Raw genomic sequence first — 24,708 nt, 5'->3', positions numbered from 1 at the left:
ACGACATGCACCCAAATTTAAGGATTTATTAATCCAAGTTTAATCCCAGTCATGTAAGAGCTCTTTATAATAGTGGAGATCAGAAAGGAATCTCTAAACAAACACATCAGATCAGACCTTGAAATATACAGTACATGCTAGAACAGTGGAAGATCATTCCAAGTTTCACTCCTGCACGCTGAGAATAGGAAGGTGTGGTAGATATGTGGTCATGCTGTCACCTGGACTGACAAATCTTAAATTTCTGCTGTGAAATGCAGACGGTAAAGTGTAGTGGTGGTTATGTAATAGAGTGGGGAATGCTTTCTTAGCCCACAAAATATCTCTGAATAGCAAACAAGGTAGCATTTGAATATCATAGTATTGCTAACCATTTGCATCCCTCTAGCCTTCAATAAATTGATACTTTCATCATGATAATGTCCCATGTCAAGAAGTAAACATCATCTTGTGCTGGCTACAGAAACATTAAGATGGATTCAGTTTACTCCAATCGCTTGCACAGTCCCTTGATCCTAATCTAACTGAGCACTTTGGGATGAAGTGGGAGAAAAGATCTCACAGTAAGAATGTGTGGCCCGAAAAATCTGAAGCAATTGCATGATGATTTTGAGTAAGCATCGGCCAAAATCCGTTAGGAATGATTTAGTGACCTTATTGAATCATGCCTCAAAGAATTCAGGCAAAAGGAGGTCCTACCTCTAACTAGACAGGTGGACCTAATAAATAAAGTGGTTAGTTAGTAAGTGTGCTGTAACCTTCTATTACAATTAGAGGGTTAAGAAAATCTTCTGTGATGGACTGGTGCCCCTGTCCAGGCATTGTTCCTGCTTTGTGCCCGATGATTGCGGAGATAGGTTTCAGCTGTCCTGCGACCCTGCCCTGGAAAAGTTGGTTACAAAAGTGGACTGGATAATGTGAAGCAATAAAAGCTGACAATAAAAACTAAGGTGAATTAAGGTGAAATGTATGATTGCTTCCACCTTCAAGGGATTTAAGAAAAAAATTGCCTTTACTACACTATTGGCATGTAGACTTATCTTGCTCAACTGGAAGAATCCAAACTCACCTCTTGTGGATCAGTGGATAACTGATGTTATACAGTATATTATCTAAAATTGGAAAAAATCTAATTCTCACTTAGAGGATCTGTACAAAACTTTTTCAAAACCTGGCAGGATCTGATAAATAACATTTTAGAATAAGCATTTAAATTGAGAAAGTGGATTTTCTCCCCTCTATTCTATCTATCTTTATTTATTTACATATTTTTACTATTATTAAAGTGCTACTCTATTGACCTAGCTCTCTTTCTCATGGGTGGGGGGTTGATTTGTTTCAAACCAGTTGACTTGCATGTATGGAATGTTTTTTGATTTTAATAAAATAAAAAATATATATATATAAAAAAATAAAAAAATGATGTTCTTGTTCATTGAGTCTGCTCTAAATGTCCATCCATCCATTATCCAACCCACTATATCCTAACTACAGGGTCACAGGGGTCTGCTGGAGCCAATTCCAGCCAACACAGGGTGCAAGGCAGGAAAAAAACCTTGGGCAGGATGCCAGCCCACCGCAGGGCACACACACACACATACCAAGCACACACCAAGGACAATTTAGGATCGCCAATGCACCTAACCAGCATGTCTTTGGACTGTGGGAGGAAACCAGAGCACCCGGAGGAAACCCACGCAGACACGGGGAGAACATATAAACTCCATGCAGTGGGGACCCAGAAAGCGAACCCAGGTCTCCTAACTGCGAGGCCTGCTCTAAATGTGGAAATTTTAATTCCATTCCATGTAAAAGTTACTATTTCAATGTATAAAAAGCACAGATGATGATCATCCCACCTTTGCAGAATCTGAAATATTATCCCAGTATGGTGATGGAAAATCTAGCTGCCCCATTAAAATTTGGTCAAACAGGACTTCCTGGTCATCACTGCTCCTGAGGCAGAAATAAAAAGAGATGGAGGCATGCTACTGTTATTTATCCACTAGAGGGAGACAAAAATGTTCAGAAAAATACTTACTTTGGAGTAGACATTTCAATTACAAGACATGGCTTATTATATTTATATTTAATGTAGTATAACTTACATATTGAATTGATTGTGCCCGATTGCCTCCTCCTTCTTATAACTAACATCATGCTAAGCTGTTACTTGTTTTTACAAAAACAATTTCTTGCAAGGCGACATCTGCTGAAAATCTGCTACAGACTCCAGTACAAAAGTGATTCACAATTTGAAATTCGTCCAAGTAATATAACCTACTTTTGGCCAAGTATTTATTGAGTTTCAATTATAATACTTTATTAGTTCCACTAAGATAAAAGTCAACTTACAATTCCTTTTTAATCTATTCAGAAGAAAACTTTTAACTCACAAATGCGTATCCAACAAGTCTTCTGCAATGTCACGACCTGTGTGAAAATACATACCCTCTGAAAGGGGGGAAGCCACAGAGCAGGATGTAAGTAATAACTCCAGCTGCCCAGATGTCTACTTTCAGGCCGTATCTGCAAAAAGATGGAAGAAAAGGTGAACAAGATACAAACAATTAGCTTCTACTTCATACCACTAGGTTCAAATGTCAATGGGATATTGACCCAATATTTATACAACTCAAATATTTCTTCTGTTGTTAAGTAGAGAAGGTGTCATGGAAGAACAACAGAAATTCTCTTTGGTACTGTTCATCAGAAGGATGAGATGACCTCTAGGTGTATAACAACTAAGCAAGTTGGTTTTTTTTTTTGTTTTAATTGTGGCAGTCTTGATTAATTTTGTTTCACTCCTTGACACAAACCTGTACTGTCTAGACTTCTTTAGTCATTTGGTATGGCACCATCCAGCTGACTTTCTGGAATGTTCCTTTGGACTGAGAGGCTGATTATGCATATCATGTTAGCTTCTGTAACATTTCTGGATCCTAGGATAGGTAGCCACAACAAGTTGCCTTCACAATATGCAACTGAAATGAAAAAGCTAGTGGACTCTCTGTCAGCTTCTAAAAAGATTATTGAGGAGAAACACAGAATGTCAAAGGCTTTACCACAAATTAATCCCCTCTTCATAATGCTGGAGTAGACTAAAAATGCTGAGAGTGAGAGAGAATGAATGAATAAGTAAATAAATGAATGAATAAAAGTCACTGTGTCAGTGATTTTTTCATTTACATACCCGGTTTCTGCAATTATCTCTGGTGCTACATATGTTGGTGTTCCACAAACAGTGTAAAGAGGTCCATCTACTAAGGTGGCCAGGCCAAAGTCACCAAGCTTAAGAGATTTGCTACCATCTTGGTGTTCATAAACCTACAGGCAAAACAAGCAAAGAGTAGAATAGAATATAGTAGCTGCTGGAGTTGTATTTTCCAGAATAAATAAATGCATTCATCTCACGACTCTTCAGCTTGAAACATACAATAAATTATTACACACTGGTATGCAAGGCACCACTTTGCAGACTCTCAGGGCAAGTAAAATTTCTTAATGTCTCCAATAAAGCAGAATAAAATCTTCATACAGACTTGACACTACAGTCTCTGTAGCCCTAATGTTAATTTCTTTAATAAATCATTTTATTTTTTATTTTTAATGTCCCATTAGTCTACTTCATTTTAATTTGACATCACTATGCATATAATAATTAGTATTTGGCAAGAATGTATTAAGGTAACAGGCTATACAATACACAATTCAAGAAAGAGCACAATATATTTGAAGTCATTTCCAAATATAAATATTGCAGTTATATTGTAGAGCAGTGGTCTCAAACTTCGGTCCTGGAGGGCCACAGTGGCTGCAGGTTTTCATTCTAACCCTTTTCTTAATTGGGGTCTGAGTCTTCAAGAACAAATCAATTAAAATTAATTCAAAAGAAATTAGTAATTACTAGCAAAATCTGGTCGCCAATTAAGAAAAGCGTTAGAATGAAAACCTACATCCACTGCGGCCCTCCAGGACCAGATTTTGAGACCACTGTTGTAGGGTGTATGGGCTGAGGGACATACTAAATGACAGTTCATCCCAGCAAAGGGAGTGCTTATTAAATAATAAATATTGGCAACACCATTTACCAACATGCCCAACAAATCTCGTCTTATTTACTGGCAACAGAAAACCCCTCACAATACACCAAATACAAACTGGATATAAGATATGGCTGGCCATGCACTGTTTCCCCAGAACAAGAACACAGTTAGTAATATGCAGGTGGTAATGTGCATGTAGCTCACTTTCCTGAAAGTCCCTGACACCCCTTCTGTTCTAGATTTGTCAAACGATGCACTCCCCTGCCCAGCTGGATGCAAAGCTGGCATTCAAGTAGGCAAAATCCTATAATATGTAGTCTGCTTATGATTGGACTGCTATTCCAAGTACACCTCTTTTAGATCTTCCTTTCAAATTTGCAAAGAAAATGGTCTTGTGAGAGAAACGCTTTGTTCTCATTTACTTGTAATTGAAGCACAACCAGAATTTTCAGTGAGGTCAGCACTACTGTTTAGTCTTTGCAGTTTGATGTACTTATTTGTAGGATTGGGTTTCACTGCTGACAGGTAACAGTTGAATACTGTACAACTGACTTTTTTTAGGATAAAGATAAATACCCATAGGCCTGTCTGCACCCCAGTGGACAAGTAACATTACTGCGAGCAGACGGATGACGAGTCTCACTGCGACAGCATTATCTTATATCAGCTGGATATCAAGTTCATTTATACGGAAGGCTCTGCAGGTTTTCATTTCAACCTCTTTTAAAATAAGTGAATCATTTTACTTCTGTTTGATCTCACTGTCTAAGTAACTGACCTTTTTTCTTCTTTTATTCGGCATACAGAAAACTACAGTAATGTGATATTTACATATGTAAGGATTGTAGATGTTTGTATTTTTGCTCTTGTTCTTTTTGTAATGTTGCTATTGTATTCTTGCTATTTCTCTATCAATTCACCTTTTTACTATTTGCTCCCTTAATTTATAACCTAATAATGACAGTACAGAATGAACAATTCAGGCTTCAGAGCAAACAAAGCTCAATAGAGTAAGGACAGGGCATCTTCAGTTTCATCTACTGTAACATTCTCATTAATAAATAACAGCTTAAATAATCGGAATAATCAAGAAAGAGGAACAAAAATTATGATGATGAAACTCTTAAAAACCATGACAGAAAAAAGCTAAACCATCCATATTCTGCATAAATAAATGATTGCTGCATTCCAATAAAAATAACCAAATTTCTGGATTGAACCCAAAACACAGGAACTGGGAAATAACAGCTTGCTTCACTATGACAGGAGTATAATAAAAAGCAGAAACTGGAATGATTGGTCCCCCAGTGCTAAAGTTGAGAACCTCTGGCTTAGGTCACAAAACTACTCAACAGCCACCTGTATTTACAAGTGCATGCTCATAACTGATGCGTGTTTCTTGTATCCATTCTTTAAAGGTGAATTAACCATCTGTTGTCGTATACTGCCTATGAGAGACTTGAAATGTACACACATACTAATAAACTAAACTTGCCTCTTCACACCATACACAAATGTGTGACCACAGCGAAACAGTGGCTTTTCCCTTTAATTATCACATATTCTCATCTCGCATGGTTTGCTATATCTTGATTATTCTGATCTATCTTTTCCTGCCAATTTGCTTTATTATCCCGTATCTTCTATGGACCGCTTAATGTGGGTCTTTTTCTCAGTCCCTAAAGTAAAGGACTAGTCTGTAGCATTACAGCTGAATCATTTTCACGAGGCATTTTTAATGAAAGGCTTCATTGTTCATTTTCTATGTGATCTAGAAAAAAAACTTCCGAGTACTGCACTGCAAGATACTAGAAACTAGAGTTAAAATACACCAAATATGCACACTGAATGTGATTGTGATAGAATATTACACTGTTAACATCTACACTGCCTGGTAAGTGTATACCAAGTTCTGGCATCAGGCAAAAGTAAATGCCTTGTGGGACTGTTAGAATGCTAAAATCATTCTCTCAAACTACTAGAAGGCAGCAGACAATCAAAGGACAGTAATACCATTATAGTTCTACCTCTTCCTCCGATAGCTTTGTACTCATGCACATATAAGCAACATACCGCTGTGCAACATCACAGGCGCCAGTTTTCTATAAAAATAAGTGGAATGCAGAGCTTTCTGTCAGACCATTGCATGTACAAGAAAAAAGTCTACCTTTTAGCTAGATAATTAGCAACAGAAACAATAATAGTATTATCATTTGGCTTGATTGTTTAGGTTTTTTTTTTTTTTTTTAGGTCTGGGCTCTCTTAGATGACAGACTGACCAGGGAGTCTGAGCTGCTTATTGAGCTTTAGTTAATGCCCTTCTCAGGCTCTCACAATGGCATGTTTCTGCCCCGACCCTGTTTGGATGCTCTGCTTTTTACTGGCTTTCTAATTATGGAACCAGTTTTTCAATTTAGTCTCCATGATTTACAGTAATGGTCAGGCTGTCTAATATCATCCTACTCAAGAGAAAAATAAAATAGGGTAAAAAGCAATCTAACAACCAATTTTTATTTTTTCTTTGGACTGCTTGATCATGATGACACTCACAATCAATCCACCAGCTGTAATAGAACAACTATTTCCAGGTGATGTATGTTACATATTTAACAACTGACAACACATTGCATTGCAGAAATGTAAAAATTACTGTCTCTCTCTTAACAGCCTGAAGAGCTACCTCATCGCACAACATTGTGGGACTGCCTAACCTTTCAAAGTGACAGATCTACTTATGATCTATAAAGTTTTTGAGACTCCCCTCATTTAGGGTACCTATGTTGACATGTTTGTTATTTAGTGTTGGCATTAACTAAACTTCATACATCCTAAATACAAATGAATTCCCAAATGTCTGTTAAACCTGAACCGTCTTGCAAGAACTTATCTCTCCATTATAAAAAAAATCTTGGGCAGGAGACGAGACGTGATCTCAGAAGACACTTTGATGCCCTGCGAGAGACACTTTAACGTCAAATGAGATAAGGCAGTGAGACAGAAGGGGGAAAGCGAGCAGGGGGCAGAGCCCCCTAGTTAAGTAATAATTTTAAATGCCCAACTCAAAAATTATCCATGAGAAAGTCAGACCTGTAAACTAATAAAGAACAATACGGGACAGACAGAGAAGGCGATGCTTCAAATTACTGTGGGAAGTGTGTTAGGACATATTGAAACACAGTATTCCAGTCTGAAATAACTTCAGTTAATAAATCAACACAGACAGAGCAAAAAGAATACTTCATCATTTGCACATCACATATTGGGACAATAAAAACACCTATATAATAAAGCTTAGCTTTTAACCTTTTTATACAATCAAAGCGAACAATACAGTCCTCAACTTAAGATTAGTGCCACTCTATGTAACTGGATTTTGAACTTCCTAACGGGCAGACCTCAGCACATGGGGATTTGTTGCATCACATCCTTCATTCACACTGATCCTCAACACAGGCACTGCACATTGCCTTCTGGTAAATGGTACAGGATGAGTGGCACGCACAATAGTAGATTCACAGACAGATTCTATCCACAGGTCATCCACTATTCTGTTCTTACATATACTGTGCAAAACAGACAATTATATATGTTAAACTCTATATATGTAGTTCTTTTTTAATTTATTTTGTTTTATGCAAGTTTGTATGTCCTTTTGTTGGTATCTCCGACATTGTATTCTTCCAAGGAGACAGCACAATGGAATTATTTCTTGCATATGTACACATTAAAATAAACTTGAACTTGTTTATCAAACGATCTTCAAACTTTTGCTACTTGTATGCTTGTTTGTTTCAACTACTTGTTCACACTATTTACATTGCTAAACGGCCGAGATCTTCTGATGTCAACCAACTCCCAGGAACCCTTCTCTTAGGTTTGTGATTCCTACTTTCTAAAACTTTATTTCTAGATAGATAGATAGATACTTTATTAATCCCAGGTCTATTTGTAAGGCTTCAATTGTCACAATTCTACACTGAAAACCCACCTGTCCTCTATGCATTTTGAATTTGTGGAGACAGTACTTCTGCCACCATACTGCACACTATACCTGCTTGGTTTGCTTCTTTTGAAAGCTCTACCCATAATCGTGGTCTACTGATTTCTTTGCCACTATTGCAGTGTACTCTTTTTTGAGAGATTTTTGCATAAAGGCTTGTGACGCCTACTGTTTTAAAATGTGTCAAGATATACAGTATATTTCAAACTCCTCTAGGTATGTGTCAGTGCTGGAGTTTTTTGTAGTTGTTGTTTTTAATTGTTCTGCTTCATTTTTGTATTTTACACAGCACTGTAATACTTTATGACCTGAAATGTACAATTTGCTGGTATATGTCATTAATGGTGCTATACAAAATAAAAAATGATTGACTGATACAATGATGTAAAACACAGGAAAAGCCAGGAGGCACTTTGCCACAATGCATACAAAAATTACTCTTCATCCTAGATGTACAATATACTTGGAGCCAACTCAAACAATAAACATATTGCATACGGGAGTGCAAATGACCTCCCCCTGTCAGTATGGAGTCAGACTATCAAAGGGAGGTTAGCTGAAAGGAACAACTATTGGCAGGGACATAAAACAGCCAGAGAAAAGCAGAAGAGGTTACAGGAGTGCTGCTGGTGTGTTATCCGGCACACACAGAAATCTTGTTTTTTTTTTGTTTTTTTTAACATATGGCACATTCAGTTAATCTGTCTAAATTGTTTAGGTAGTCCAAAGCAGTTCAATGTGATGTACAGTATGATACAGTATATAGCACTCTCTTTTGTCCGATTCCTTATATTGTTTCAAAAATCATGAAGCCTGACACCCTCCATCCCTCAACTATACATACAGTTAGGCCATATCTGATTATAATGGTCTCACACTGCCTCCCTGAATGTTACAGGGGAGTTACTTTATTCTCTGAGGCTGGATTAAGACAGACAGTAAGCCAGCAATAAAGCATGAAACTCCAAGTCAAACATTTAATTTGAAAAGAGGCTGCTTTAAATTTTATACCCGTAATAAATTAGCTCACCAAGGATAGCAGGAAGAAAAAGTGAGACAAATAAAATGGCATCATTATGCAACACTGCAGTTCTGTAGCTGAGTAGGAGGAGGAGGAGGAGACAAATTGCTTGTAGTTCAGTTGGCAATAAAATGAACCATTTGCTAAATGGTTGGTGATAGCATTTCCATAAAACAAAAATTATCTAATCACCCTAAAACACTGCCTCAGCATTAGACTTTAAAAGACATACAGCATTTGATCAGTATCTCTTTCAGCGTTTCTTTATGTTTTAATTTCTTTTAGGAAATATTGTCTTGTGTGTTGTATATTGTCTTTTTTGCCTGTGAAATGCAATCAGTATGTTGCATTAATTGTGTTATTGCTAAGCTAAAAATACCAAATTTAATGTGAAAATTATGATTAGCTTCTTATTGATTCATACTGTATGTAGATTTCACTGATACAGAGAAAAACTGTGTCCTGTAATTACATTAGATTATCTAATGAAATCTTATAGTGGCAATTGATCAAAGAACAGTTCCTTTGCAAAGTTATTATCCCTTAAAAAAATAAAAGATACAGTTTTTTAAGCTGCCTACTAAAGTGCAGAAATCCAGAAAAGGTCTGCATAGTTGTTTGTTATTTCTTCAGAAACCATGTATCAATTTAATTTAACAACTAACTTCACCTGCGGTGGGTTGGTGCCCTGCCCGGGGTTTGTTTCCTGCCTTGCGCCCTGTGTTGGCTGGGATTGGTTCCAGCAGACCCCCGTGACCCTGTAGTTAGGATATAGCGGGTTGGATAATGGATGGATGGACTAACTTCACTGGTATAAATAAAAAATTGCCTCCTACAGCTTCTCCAGTTCCGGGTAAAATCCCAAGAAATGCAAGACTTCTTCTTAAATAATATATTTGTTCTTAAATGCACAAATGAGGAATAATCCAAATGAGAACAAAAGTAACAAAGTAAACTGACAAAGAGAAATCCATGGCTCCTCTGGAGCTCTCCATACAGGTCTTATCCTCATTAACTAGAATGTTAGCTTCTGTAATTTCCTACTGTTTAAAGTGGTACACAAACACTAATGTCTTAGCTTCATCTGTCTCTAACTCCCTCCAAGTTCTGCCCATCTAGCCAGCAAGCCTTTACTCCGCTCACTTTCTGACATTAAGCTTACCGTATGTGGAAGTTCATATTACGACTGAAGCTAGGAAGTGCTTCTTTATGCAAAGAGTTGTGGGAATCTGGAACAAACTGCCAAGCCATGTGGTTGAAGCAAAAACCTTGACAACCTCGGAGAAGTATCTGGATGAGATACTGGGAGAGTTTAGCTATTAGCTGAACAAATTGAGCTCGATGGACTGAATGGTCTCCTCTCATTTATCACATTTCTTATGGTCTTATGTTCCAGATGCCTCTGCTGTCCCCCCTGCCCTTGAATCCTGCTCTCTTGTTGAAGACATCTTTTAGACAGCTTGCTACCTAAAATATGATGTGTATGGACTCCTTTATTCATCAGGCAAGTTGCACTAGCTTCCTGGTAGTTCTCCATGGCTTCAAATATTTATTTTTCTGGTCCGTCAGAGATAAATACTTCTGCAAAATTACTCATGGTGAAAGGTATTTGTGCTAATCAACATTACATTATATTTTCAGATTGTTTCCCCATTTTTCTAATTTTACTCAAATATTTTTCATTACTGTACTTGATACTTTTCACATATTGGCATCATCTAATTTTTCAGAATTTTTAGTGGTATGTACCTTCTAAATGAAATCTGGGAAAGTTAAATGTTTAAAAACCAATATTCATGCAATCATTTCCTCCACTTTTGCTGTCCAGCAGATTTTTTTTAAACCTAAACTTCTCATTTTGACTTTAACATACAAGATTTAATGTTCTAACTGGAAAATATCAAACTCATTCTTTGTCTAAATGGCCATTCTTTTATTTTATGTAGTTAAAGCCTTCTTTAAAGCCTAAAGTTAAGAAGAAAAATGACTAACAGAATCTGTGACTGGCAAGCATTAAAATCTTCAAAAAAAGAGCACAGGCAGATATAAACATTGAACTTACCAGTAAATTTTCAGGTTTAATGTCTCTGTGGACTATATTAAGGCTGTGCAGGTACTTGATAGCACTGGCCAGATTGTAAAGCATGCCACTGGCATCCCGTTCTGTGTATTTGTTTGTAGAGGTAATGGCATCAAACAGATCTCCTCCCTGAGGAATGACAGAGAAATGAATAAAAATGCAGCTGTTTCAAAACATGCCAGGCATTTTTAAAAGCAATTTTATTCAGTTTAGCTATCGGAATAGGCCCTCATATGCAATGGCATCGTAAAAAATATGGGAGGGCAGTCAATTGGATTTCAATTTAAAAGAAAAAACGTGCAATGGAAAAGCTGAATATTTATTTCACTGTGCCATACTTTAGATTAAGCCTTGGAGAACAGCTCCTCTGGCCATTATTATGATAAAATATGGCACATATCCATTAAATGCTGTGTGCCAAGCTCTGAAAATGGACTGATGGGCAGAATACACCTAATTTTTAAAAATATTTGTAATATATGAGTGAATGGTGTTACACCTACAAAACACCTTTTACTAATCTGGCACCATGAGAAATTACAGCATAATTAGTGCACCTCAATTTCATAGTTTTTGAATATATACATTTAATTAAAGTAAGCTTGAGAATTTTACATTACACACAAAACACCTTTGTTTTGGAATGGCATCCATTACAAAACGAAATATTATGACTACATAGTTAAGTATTGGATAAATTAACAAAATTTAGCACAGTATTCTAAAACTTCTATAATTAAACTTGGGGGTCACAAGGGAAATGGAGCATATCCTGCTGGCAATGGGCTCAAGGTGGGTGACACTAAATCTCAGAAATAATCAAGTAAAACCATAATGAAAAAAAAACAAAAAAACACAGCAAGTGTGTATGGGAAATTTTTTAATAATAACCATACCATTCTACACAACAGTATACTCAGTATTTTCTAGAATGAAAAAAAAAATCACTTTTATAATTAAATTTTCATGCAACTGATTTGGAAAAAAAGAAAAAAGCTAAAGAAAAAAAGTGTTATATACTTCTTTGTTTGTAAATGTGTTTCTTCCAACCAGATGTCCAGTCACTCGCAGAAGCATACGGCCAATTTAGAAGAGTCAGGTAACCCAACACAATCATTTCAGGTATATGGGAGGAAAAAGTTGATTACATGAAGAAAAATATATGCAAGTATAGGGAGAATGAAGAAACTACACTCGGACAATGACCAGGAATAAGATTAGAACTCAGGATGATGGATTCAAAATGCCTTAGCACTAATCATCCCACCACCTCATCATGTTTTACAAAGCAATCGTAAACACACAAAAATAAGCAATAAAATGTTTACACCTGGGCCGATACAGGAAATTGCAATATCAGTTCTGTCTACTGACCTTAACAAGCTCCATGACCAGGTAGAGCTCATTATACGTGTCCATCTCTTCAATTAACAACACAATATTTGGATGTTTCACCCTTCTGAGAATAGATACTTCATTCTGAATCATATGCTCCTGCAGCAAACAACAAAGAAGAAATGAAGAATGAATTAATTTTTTTAAAGTTTTTATTTAAATAATTCACTTAGTGAAGTTAAAAAAATTATTTTGTAAGTAAATACAACAACTTAGAATTAAATATCCAAAAATGTGCATTACAATCTGACTATTATTGAACAGAATAACTGATTATTTCAAATCTTTGACAATTCCACTTTTTGGTTGAGTACAAATTACTTACTTTGCCTCGGCATTTACTTTTGTTAATGATTTTTAATGCATACTCTCTGCCAGTGGACCTGGTAAAGAAAGAAAGAGAATATACAACCTTAATAAATGCACAATAATCTATACTCTACCTGTAAGTAATAACAGGACACCAGATGAACAAGTATTTGGACTAAGTGAGAGCACAAACTTCCATGAAGTTAGAAACACCAAGGAGTGTTTCAGTCCACTCACAGTAAATGTATTTTTTGGACAGTAAAATTGATGCCTTCGCTGACATCAGTCTGCCAGAGAGGAATTACACCATTAAGAGAGGTAAAGTAACTAAGGCACTGGGCTTTCAACCACAACGTTGCTGATTCAATACCTGCCATTGTCTCACAGTTATAAACTCCGAGCGAGACACTTAATCTGCATGAGCTCCAATTGTACAAAATATATATGAATGCAAAAATAATAAATGCTGATCTTACAAATCATCTTAGATAAAAGGTGTCAGCTAAATGCAGTATTCAAAAAATAATCTATTTGTACAGGAACAGAAAAGTTTGTCCCTCCAGACTAAAAAAAAGTAAGCTCAGCAGTGAGATGCAAAGCGGCACCAGCTTTCAGGTGTCAGCAATGGAAAACTACAAGGTTAGTAAAGAAATAATTACCATGTACCTGAGGAACAAAAATGTTATGTGTTACTGGAAAATTAACTTCTCAAGTGTGATTATAAGGAGGGAGACTCTCAGAACATGCACAGATTGATTTTATTTTTGTTTGGAAAATGTATTCTTACATTTACTGTTTTACTTTGTACTATTAATCAAGAAGTCTACAGATTTCAGACTTTGTGCCTGGACAGTTGATACTGCAGTCAAATACAGTTTGACATCCGTAGCAGAGCAACGGGCACTCAGCACGCTCCTATCAATTATGGAGAATCCACTACATCCATTAAACAGTGTCATCTCCAGACAGAGGAGCAGTTTCAGCGACAGACTGCTGTCACTGTCCTGCTCCACTGACAGACTGAGAAGATCATTCCTCCCCCAAACTATGCGACTCTTCAATTCCACCAGAGGGGGTAAACGTTGAACATTATTCAAGTTATTATCTGTTTTTTTACCTGCATTTTTTTTATTACTCTTTAATCTAATATTTTTTGCTGCTGGAGTATGTGAATTTCCCCCTGGGATTAATAAAGTATCTATCTATCTATCTATCTATCTATCTATCTATCTATCTATCTATCTATCTATCTATCTATCTATCTATCTATCTATCTATCTACTGCAGTGGCTGTGAATATGTGACATGTGTACTGTTTCCAAAGACACTGAAAATATATTTTGCTGGAATTAACATTTTTTTCATCTTCATCATCATCATCATCATCATCATCATCAGAGAAGGCTTTACTACCACTCTGAGACTTTAATGATGTTAGGAAGAAAGTTTAAAAATACTTATACAGAAGTGCAGTGTGTGTACTGAGCCAAGCTGATACACTGGGAGTTGTGGAAGCATTCTATACATTACTTTGAAATTACAAGACAGAGAAATAAATAGGAGAATGTTGGGATTGAAGTGAAAGCAAGGCGGCATGAAGAATTCAGCAAGTTCATTTCAACAGTGGAAGCTTTTAATGTCACTCTTGTGTACAATGAATCAATAATCTGTGCGCTGTAAATCCTTCTGTGTCACCTAAAAGTTTGTGTCTGAGGCTTCCATTCTGGTGAACTGTCACAATGTGCTTTTTATAGGATATAGTTCGTAGATAAAATATTATTGTATACACAAATTTAGATTGCCTTTTTCGCTTTTATGGATTGTGTTATGAAAAGCTACAGATTCATTAAAAAAAAAAAAAAAAAAAAAAAAAAAAAAAGAATCAAAAAAATCAAAACATTTGGTTATATTGGCAGCTTGTTCAAGACAAGCTCTCTCATTACATTCAATACTTGAACCAAAATCTGAAATCTTATTTATAATTGAATTGTCTTTGTCACATTTCACCTAACAAATTATTATATGCGAGTAGTAATTACTAATATAAGAGAAACTAACTGAATTTTATGAAAAGATGCAAATTTTAATTTGGACTTAAATTACAATTTTACCTCTCATGAGATTCTTGCATGTAATTCACTTGTATTTCAAAATTTTGTTCATTAGTAGAAAAACTGACTAAACTAATAAGAAGTCTGCTTTTATTGTTTCAAAATGCATCTTTAATTCCATGTCAAGCAATTCTAGGGCAAAAGCTGTTAATACCACACATTTGCAGAGCTCTATGAGGTAAATTCTACTGTGATTAACTGTGTTGACCAAGAGTTTCAGTGATCACTTAGATGACCAAACATGTGTGACCTATACTTTAGGCCACTGATAAATATTCATTAAAACACTTACATTAGTGAACTTTACCCTGAAAATTCCTTCATTTTTTGTACACAATATTCAAGATATTCAATGGAAAATAAATGCTGCTCTATAATGTCCTGAGCAAATGAATCAGAAACAGGCAAAAGAGCAGTACATTGTCACAAACTGCTCTCATTTGTTACTAATGACCGCTCACTTGTGTACCGCTCATTGAAAAAAAAAATAAAAAAGATATAGTTAATATACTAAATTATAAACAAAAAATACATTTTTACCTTTCAACACATTCTCGTACTACAGCAAAATTGCCATCTCCTATTGTTCTCCCGACTTTATATCTCTCTGCTATGGAAGCTGGGACTTGAGGACATTCATCCACCAAATCTATGTGATCAAAGCGTAAAAACAAACACATATCAAGATATAAACCATGGTGAAAATAAGATATTTACAGAATAGAACTGTTCCAACAGATATCTTGCACAGGTCACCTATCCTCAATCAAACACACTTTCTCATGCACATAGGCCAATAAAAGACTGGATACGAAAAAAACTTAAGGAGCTGGATGAAGACAAATTTCTGTTTCCAAACAGACGTTACGGCCACAGGGATGGTTCTGTTAGGTTCTACACATCAAACACTGCTTCAGTTTTGTAACTTTAAATACATTCATTCTACTTAGTGAGATAATAAAAATACAATTGTCCTTTTTAAACAGGTAAAAGTGTAAACATAATAAAAAGGAAATAAAGATAAATTGCCTGCTGTGAACCTCTGTATTTTCATGTCCAAAGGGATAGAAAACAACTATTAATAACAAACTGTATCATAACAATTGACTTACCGTCATTTCCTGGACCATCATTTTCATCCATTGAACTACAAACTTTTGTTGATGCTAAAGATATTGAAGACCCACTGTGTTGGGAGCTCTGCAGATGCATGTGCAGTAGGTAAAGAAAATGAAAAAGAAAAAAAACAAACAAAAAATGAGATGCCATAACTTTTTGTTGTGTATAATTAAAGGGATAACAATATAGGTAGTTTACAGTATTAAAAATTATTCCAAGAAAATTGTTTAGATATTATCAAGGTCAAGTGTGTCCAAATCTGTTCCACACTTGGGAATCGCTTCATTAGACTGAACTTCACCCTTGGTCTTGTATTGTAGGTGTTGAGCCTGAATGGTCTATGAGTCTATGCTGCTTTTCGTGATGACAGCCAACTGGAGCACGTGGGTTATCTTTTCACAAGGTTACTGATTTTCAATGACAATTTCATGTCTGATTGCATAGTTAGGTCCTGGTGTTACTGTTCTGGACAACTCTCTTACAATTTTGAAATTAACCATTGCAAGAATTTATCTGTTGATCACTCAAGACTTGGCCCATGTCTTTAGGTCATTCCAAGAGTGAAAGGATCCCATCAACTTACCTTCAAGCATCCCTGAGGCTTTCAAGCCCTTCCAGCATGCAAAGGTGAATTTAACAGTCAATCTGTGTTCCCATCCTCACCGGTGATGACCAACTTCAGATAGTGAGCACAAGAATGAGATCACATTTACAGGAGAAAAAGTGAAGATTTTAGCATTTGTATTCTATGGGCAGGGTGAGCAGTCAGATAATCTGGGAGTACCTTACAGTAGAGCTTTTGGCCCACATAACTAAGAAGTGCCAGTTCAGGAATCTTGGGTATCTAGTTAGGGCGTCCACACCCTGGACATCTGCTATGAGAGGTATATCAAGCACAGCAATTAGGAAGAAACTCAAAGGCATAACAAAGATTCACTGGAGGGATTATAGGCCCCAGATGCACTGGGCATGCCTGTCAGCTCTATAGGGAGTACCTGGGGACTAAAGCTGCTGTAGTTACAGGGTGTTCTGGCCTGATTTACTACACTCGGACAGTGACCACCCTTAATTCTCACCAGGAAAAGGGGATAGAAACTGAGCAACTAAAGTGAGTGAATTATCAATCCAAGTACTGGACCCAATTAATCCTGTTGTAGGTACAGTATGTAAGAAGATGGAGCCTATCTTGGCAGCAGTGCATCCAAGGCAGGAACCAACCCCTGATGAAGAGCCAGCTCATTGCTAAAATGGATGCAATGGATACTCCTTTTAAGAGATAATGACTCCATAGATTAAAAAAGAGTTCAAATATTATAAAGTGATTTATATAAATGAAGCTGGAAAAGCTTTTGACATCTGTATGCTATGTTTTCAGTCTCTGGAATTATCTAAGCCTAAATTATCTATTCATTAACACTGACAATTATCATCAAATCATAACTTCTGTTTCCTATTTTTAAACCAAATGATTTCTGACAACAAGATGAACACCTGGAAATCGACAATGAAAATTTTTTTTTTTTCTTCTGAGAGTTGTCAAAGATACATTTACATATTGTTGACAACGTTTGCAGAAAAGAAAATTAATTCTTGGAAATGAAAATATGACACTTTTCTCATCACATTGACATAGCCCAGAATATGTACTCTGCAGTCGATTTTTACAACTGTGGTAGGTAAAACCCTAGTATCTTAAATGTCCTTGTGTTGGAATGTGGGGTGAAAGTTGTTAGATGAATGTACATACATTTACTGAACCTAAATGATGCAATGTTAGAATCACAGGGAATCTACCCAAGATGCACCAAGTGCAAGACACAACCATTTCAGTTCATGATGGGATGCCAGCCCATTACAAGGCACATCCATTCTCACTCGCACAGAGTTAATTTAAAGTGACCAAAGTTAATATGCAGCTCTTTGGAATTTGGGGGAAAAAATCAGAGTACCTAGGGAAAAGGTAAAGCAGGGAAAATGTGAAAACACACACAAAATAACTACTGTCTACCAAGCCATTCATTTTCTAAACACACAGTCAAATTCAGGGTCCTGGTGGGCCACTGCCGTTTCTGTCAACAATACGCACACGTTAAAAACCAACCGTGGACTGGGTGCCAGTCTGACAAAATCACACACACACACACAGTTACTCATACTGACAACCTAAAGTGCATATCTTAGGGATGAGAGACGAAAATGAAAGAACCCTTAGTAAAAGCCACTATAGAGACGGTGGCAGAACATGAAACTCCATGCATCCAGTGACTGAGTTAAAAAGTAATTACCAATTGATTTGTGTATTCTGATTATCCAATTCAGTTCAATCACATACACAAACTTACTCACAAGATACCCTTTTGGAGTTATTAATTCATTTAACAAGTATATTAGGGAATAAGGCAGGAAACCGCAGGCTCTGGTGAAAACCATCTGAACTGGAAAAGAATATGCAAGCACCAGTCAGAAAGTGACTGGGCTGGATTTTCAACCCTGATCCCTGAAGACTGGAGGCAGAAGTGTCAACCATTGCCATACCATATCTCCAACATTAATTTCATTTTTCTTTTGTAGCAATCACAGAAGAATGCCAGGGTTCAATTTCATGTTTCACTTGACATTCTTGTAAACCCGCTCAGGGCCAGGAGCCTGACCCAATGTAACTGGATAAGGTCTCTTTCAGGACAACCACCATACATATTGAGAAACTTGCATCAGGATTTCATTGTGATCATTTTGAGATGTTACTTAGCAGCTTGAAAAATTCAAAAATATAGAATAATAATGATTTTTAGTCTTGTTCAGATATTCTTAACATCATCAACTGTTGATGGTAATCATTGTCAATAATGCATATTCTACTCAAGTGGACTCACAGTTTTTGGGATTGTTGCCATTTTTTCATTTCTAATCCCATAGGTAGTTTTTCATTTTTAGGTTTCAGAAAGAGAGAGAGAGAGAGAGAGAGAGAGAGAGAGAGAGAGAGAGAGAGAGACTAATGCCGGTGCTGTTCTTTCACTTTTTGAACCACACAGAGTGAGCAAAAGTACAAAGATAGCAATTTAGTTATCTTAATTTTTTTTCTTGATTACTATAATGGATAGAAATAGCTAAATCAAGTTTGAATATGTCTTGTGTTACTCTATAGAAATGACTGGGTTGAGAAAATGAATGGATGGAAAACTGAAATTTCATATTTTTGCAAGACGGATCGTTACTAAAGTTGTGTTGTGTTGTTCAGATCATGGCCTGGACACAGCCTATGAGGATTTCAGATGTCATTACCATGTCTGTTATTTCTTAGGCTATAACAGTTTACTAAAGACACACATGCTAGATTAACTCTATGAATCTAAACAGACCTGTGTGATTGTACTGTAAGTGTGGGTATGCATATCAGTGTGCCTTTAACTCCAAGGTTGTTCCCTGCCTGCAATGAATAATTGAGTTCACATCCCAGAATAAGTAGAATCAGAAAATGAATGAATTTGTGTTTTCCTAATTTGTGTTCCATTTCTTTAAATTCTGTAAGGTGGCACTGTATGAAGTTTATTCATTCATTAGCATTCCTTGGTCCTAGGATTACTTCCTCTTCTTCAGCCCAGTTGATGACTTTTCTCATGTGGAGTCAAGCCAGTTCTGGAGGCGATGCGCTGGCTACATACTCGACAGATGAATGGAGCTGGATCTGTGTCAGTGCCAAGGTTAGCAGATCCACATTTACAGTTCTCTCCTTTTTCTTTGTTGATTGCCTGTCGAGTGCCCTCGAAGGTAAGTCATCCACAATGGATATGATTACACCACTCTAATCTATCGGAAGCAAGCATTCTCCAGTACAACCTCCATATTGATGTAGCATCTTGGTTTGAATCCTGTGTTCAGTTACTGTCTGTATGGAGTTTGCATGTCGGTGGTGTTTGTCCTCCAGATACTGCAGTCCCACATTCCAATATGTCCCTGTAAGTTTAATTGGGTATTATAAATTGTCAGTTTGGGTATGTGATTGGGCCTTGTGATAGATTAGCACCCATCCAGGGACGTATCCTGGATATAGTCCTGTAAGCAAATGCTTACTATGGTAGGTTCTATCCTAAACCCTTAAATGAGTTGAAAAAGTTAGTTAAGTTGTTGTTTGTGTTTGTTTATATTGATTGTCTTTTCTCTACCAGTTAAGGCACAAAAAAATGGAAGAATGCCACATTTCTTTCCTGCTATTTTTTATAAGTTGGTGTCAGGAAGAACTGATTTTTAAAAACCTGAAATTTTTCACTGAATAAAATTACAATGAAATGTTTAAATTGATCCAGTCTGATCAAAAATAGAATATTCCTTTGCATTAAATGACTCTCTCACTAAGTGAGTGGGGTTGACATTTTCTTCTTTATGAATGCTTAAGCACAAATACCCCATATTTCTGTTTTTGTTCAGATCTGACTAAAAATTTCAGAATGACTGGGTGAACTAAAATTCCGTTTCCATGGAAACCACTTTAACTGGTGCTGCTAATAATATCCAAGGCCCTGGTTTTTCAAATGACAATTCACTTGCATTTTTGCCCTCTAGAGACTTTCACGGAGTATTTTCCCCCCAGAATGATACACTGTGTAAAGTACTTACTTGTGAAATCTGGTATTCATATGTCTGTGTTAGACACGAAAGTTAGAAATTCTCTTTCTTACAAGATGTATATTACCAGTTAGAATGCTGAAAAGCACTAACAAACAAAGAGGAAGGGCAACTTTTTATAGTTTGGACTGAAGTGAAAAGCAAAGCACAGTATGAGACTTGCCGTTGAATGAATATGTAAAACAGGCATAAACATTATTAAAACCTCCTCTCAGTATGCAGTACTTAGTGCTACAGACTCAAAGCTACAGAGAGCTGGGCTCCAGTCTCAGCCCACTTGATTTGTTCCCATATCCCAAAGACATGTACTGTACATTAGGCTGATTTGTAACCCTAGGATATCCAAATATGAATGGCTGTTGGTGTGTGTGTGTATTTGTGTGCCCCATGATGGAGTAACATTTCATCCAATATTGTTTCCAGCCTTATTATCCAACACTGCTAGGACAGGTTCCAGCAACCTGGGATTCAGGAGTAGAAAAAGCAGGTTCAGAAAATGAATAGATTGAAATAAGCTTTGTAAGGATACTATAATGAGAATGCTTGGCAACAGACTGGCATCCCATCCACGGTTGGCTTTCACCACTTGCCCAGTGCTGCCAGGGTAAGGCCTAGTCTCCCATGACTGTGAAGAAGGCTTCAAAAGGATGGATGAATACAGCAGTTTAAGTTGGAATATGGAAATCAGTGAGATCACAGATCTCACAAATCCAGCGTCCTGGTTTCATTTAAGTTTCTAGGTCACTGTCTGTATGGAGTTTAACATGTTCTTCCAATGACTATGCGAGTGTGCCCCCAGATATGCTGATCCTCCTCCCCCATCAAAGACATTCAGGAACTGGCAATTCTTGATTGTTGCAGTTGACACATGCACAAGTGGTCCCTATCATACGCCCAATGCTGTAAGGACAGGCTCTGACCCTTCTGTAATACTAAACAGAATTAAGTAGGTTTTATTGACAGAGAGATTAAATGCATTTTGTATTATAAAGCAGATTTTTTTTTCCCGCCCAACATATTTCTGCAAGGCAGACCCGGGCAATTTTTCTGGTTCCCATGGCAACAAACAGCCTTCTTCAACTTCGACAAAAATTAAAGAAAGGCAACAAAGTTCTAACCTTAACGTAATTTACATGTCCAGAGCTGCAATCAAAGGAACACAATGTTCCAAGAGCACACAAACGTATGCCTTATATACCTTAGAAAACTTGTTACTGACAGCACATCCGAGGTTATTTCACAAAAAAAGGTTGAAAGGTGAAACTCCTACGCCACAAGTGGCATTCTGATTTTTCTATAAACAAATATCATAAAGACACATTTCACATTGTTTTGATTTTTCACTTTGGAATATGCATCTTCCATCAACACCTTTTAATCATTAACTTGATGGCATTAATTAAAATTGTCTGTGAAGAAAAATATCATAGCATGCTGTATACTCATGGTTCACAACAAAGATCATTTTCTTAAGCACAATTATGTCTTAATTATCTCTGGCTAACACCTCTAAATTCATGGAGAGTATGATTAGGCAAGAACAAAAAACAAAACAGTGTTCATCCAAGGATCTGAGATGCAATTTACACTTGAATAAATGGAGGAAACACCAGAATACAGTTAAGCCATTTATTTTTTATTATACAATAGCTGGATTTGAAACATTGACTCAAATGTGAGCCATAAAAATCAGTTCTACCAACATGACTAAATGGAAATGGTATACAGAAAGCTCTAAAGAAACATTACAATTTATATTATATGCCAATACAATGAAAAGCTAACATCCAAAATTTGCAAACCTGGTATTACATCTTGTTTTACTTGTATCAATTCAAATTATTATTTAAATAAGGAATGCTTTGCACATTTAAAAAAAATTATATAAATATAAAATGTCTTACACAAAATAAACTTCAGTGGAGCCATCAGGTTTGGACTTCAGATTGTATAAATGCACTAATATTATGGTTTTAAAGCATTCAATAATTATTCATGGTTTGGGAACTTGATCTAAAATATTTTAATATGTACCTAATAACTCATGTCAATTTGACTGAGTACATTAAAATATTTTAATTTATTGTAATCTGCTAGGACAAAAACCTTACAAAGAGGTCTAGAAAATATAAATATTTTAAAAAAGGAAACAATTTAACAAATGACATTTTTATATAGCTCGGCTCACCAGCATGGGGAGTTTTCAGTTCTTAACAGAAATTAACAGTCTGCTTTGGGGTGACTTACTTTCCTAAAAGAATCTGATGGATATAAAATAACAGTCTAAAAATAAATATACGTACAATGGTTGCCCAAACAAGTTGCACTTTGTATACATCTAAATGATTAGCCTGAAATGGTTCGCTGGCCTTAGAATATTCAAGTTTGTGTACATTGAGTTACATGAAACCATGACATCAATCACAAAACTTTGCAGAATGAAAGTGTTCTGATTTGCTCTCCCATTATGAGACTGACTGTGAAAGTTTTTCACAGGTCGTCACTGGGGGTCCATCAATTTGAACTGGAGAGTAAAAGATAATCAATGAAATGGCATCATTTGATATCTCTTCAGAAGTAGTAGTTTAAGGATATCCCTTCTGTAGTGAAAGCCATGGACACTTTTTGGGATTCAAAAGGCATGATTTTGGTAGACATGATAATACTTAACTCAGATCTGCACGCTGAGATTTGCAAGAAGTTACAGAAGCATTTAAGCAGAGCTCGACCTCACAAAAATGTTGCTAAAATTCATCTTTAACTTAAAAATTAATGGCCACACCCAAGTTGAAAATACAGGAAGCACAAAACTTGGGAGGACTGTTTTTCTCCACTCACCCCTAGCTTAGAGAGAGATTCACACCTCTTTGGAGCCCCTAGGATGGTATCCACGTGAAAAGACTAATGAGAACTGATAAGGTTACTGAGGAAGCAGCTACAAATGCAGGATTTGATTCAGACTGGACCAAGAAAGGAGTATATGCTCTTGACTGTGATTATGTATAAAAATAAGGTATGTAGCAAATGTATCCAGTTATCCTATGTGTATATTAAAGCAAATTAATAATAAATTACCAGCAATAGACAGTTTTGCAAAACGTTCTGAGCAACCATTGTGTACTGCCATTTTATAATACTGGATTGGGAATACATAATATCTTAAATTCCAAATAAAAAAAATTTAAATGGGCAGATGTGGAGGAAGCAGGTTCAAAAAAACATGACAAGATGGCTGGTGTATTGGCATTATATTCCAAAATCAATTATATTAGTTACGTAGACAAACAAATCATCAAATGTGTGCTGAATATCAGCCTGTGCCAGACTAGTGTTTCAGTACTTCTCTTTTTTGAGTAGCACTATCAGGGGAATGTTTGCCAAAATAATAAACTGTTCACATTCACCCTACAAGATAGTGAATTTATATGTGACATTTATTTACAAGTCTGATAGGTCTGAGAAATAATCACAGCATGAAAATAAATAACACTTGTGTAAAGACGACATGATAGTATCGAGTGTAATGAGGTACAAACCTTTTTTTTCCAATATAGAAACATGACTGCAGCTTTTCTGGTTGAGCATGTTATAAAGTAACCATGGGACTTCTTGATTTCATATTTTATCGTACTGGAAGAACTGGGTTCAGGAAATAGATAATTTGAAATAATTTTTGAAAAACATTAAAGGAAACAGGATTTAGGATTCATTGATTATTCTGTTCAAATGATTTCTTTTACTTTTCAGTGAAATCAATAAACTTTTAGCCACCATACTGTACTAAAGGGATTTACTTAGTAGGTGACAGTTAAGGTAATGTTTGCGTATCATATATTCAAGTTACACAGGAGCTCAAAATAACAGATGGGAAAAATATTCGGACTCAAAATAAAAATAGGCTAAATACATAAACAGATGTAACTGATTATCATATTTGCTCTGAATATGATCAATTAGTTTTTTTAATAATCTTATCGTCCTTAGTCAAGTTCTAACAGCTATGT

The 24,708-nt window shown here is 36.2% G+C and overlaps 1 protein-coding gene across 5 annotated transcripts in view; it reads right to left on the bottom strand.

Annotated features, from left to right (window-relative positions):
• dclk1a (doublecortin-like kinase 1a) overlaps positions 1 to 24,708 on the bottom strand; it is a 433,299-nt gene that overhangs the window by 28,966 nt on the left and 379,625 nt on the right. For all 5 annotated transcript variants that reach the window (XM_051926741.1, XM_028799297.2, XM_051926742.1 and 2 more), the window contains 8 exons: positions 16,075 to 16,162; positions 15,503 to 15,611; positions 12,868 to 12,925; positions 12,522 to 12,641; positions 11,130 to 11,276; positions 3,194 to 3,327; positions 2,452 to 2,529; positions 1,860 to 1,956 (listed from right to left, as the gene is read on the bottom strand). In XM_051926741.1, the coding sequence (XP_051782701.1) occupies positions 1,860 to 1,956; positions 2,452 to 2,529; positions 3,194 to 3,327; positions 11,130 to 11,276; positions 12,522 to 12,641; positions 12,868 to 12,925; positions 15,503 to 15,611; positions 16,075 to 16,162 (831 nt within the window). The remainder of the gene's footprint in view (positions 1 to 1,859; positions 1,957 to 2,451; positions 2,530 to 3,193; positions 3,328 to 11,129; positions 11,277 to 12,521; positions 12,642 to 12,867; positions 12,926 to 15,502; positions 15,612 to 16,074; positions 16,163 to 24,708) is intronic.

This window comes from Erpetoichthys calabaricus, chromosome 4, assembly GCF_900747795.2.
Source record: "Erpetoichthys calabaricus chromosome 4, fErpCal1.3, whole genome shotgun sequence".
NCBI classification, from domain to species: domain Eukaryota; kingdom Metazoa; phylum Chordata; class Cladistia; order Polypteriformes; family Polypteridae; genus Erpetoichthys; species Erpetoichthys calabaricus.
This window is presented reverse-complemented; position numbering and strand designations above follow the sequence as displayed.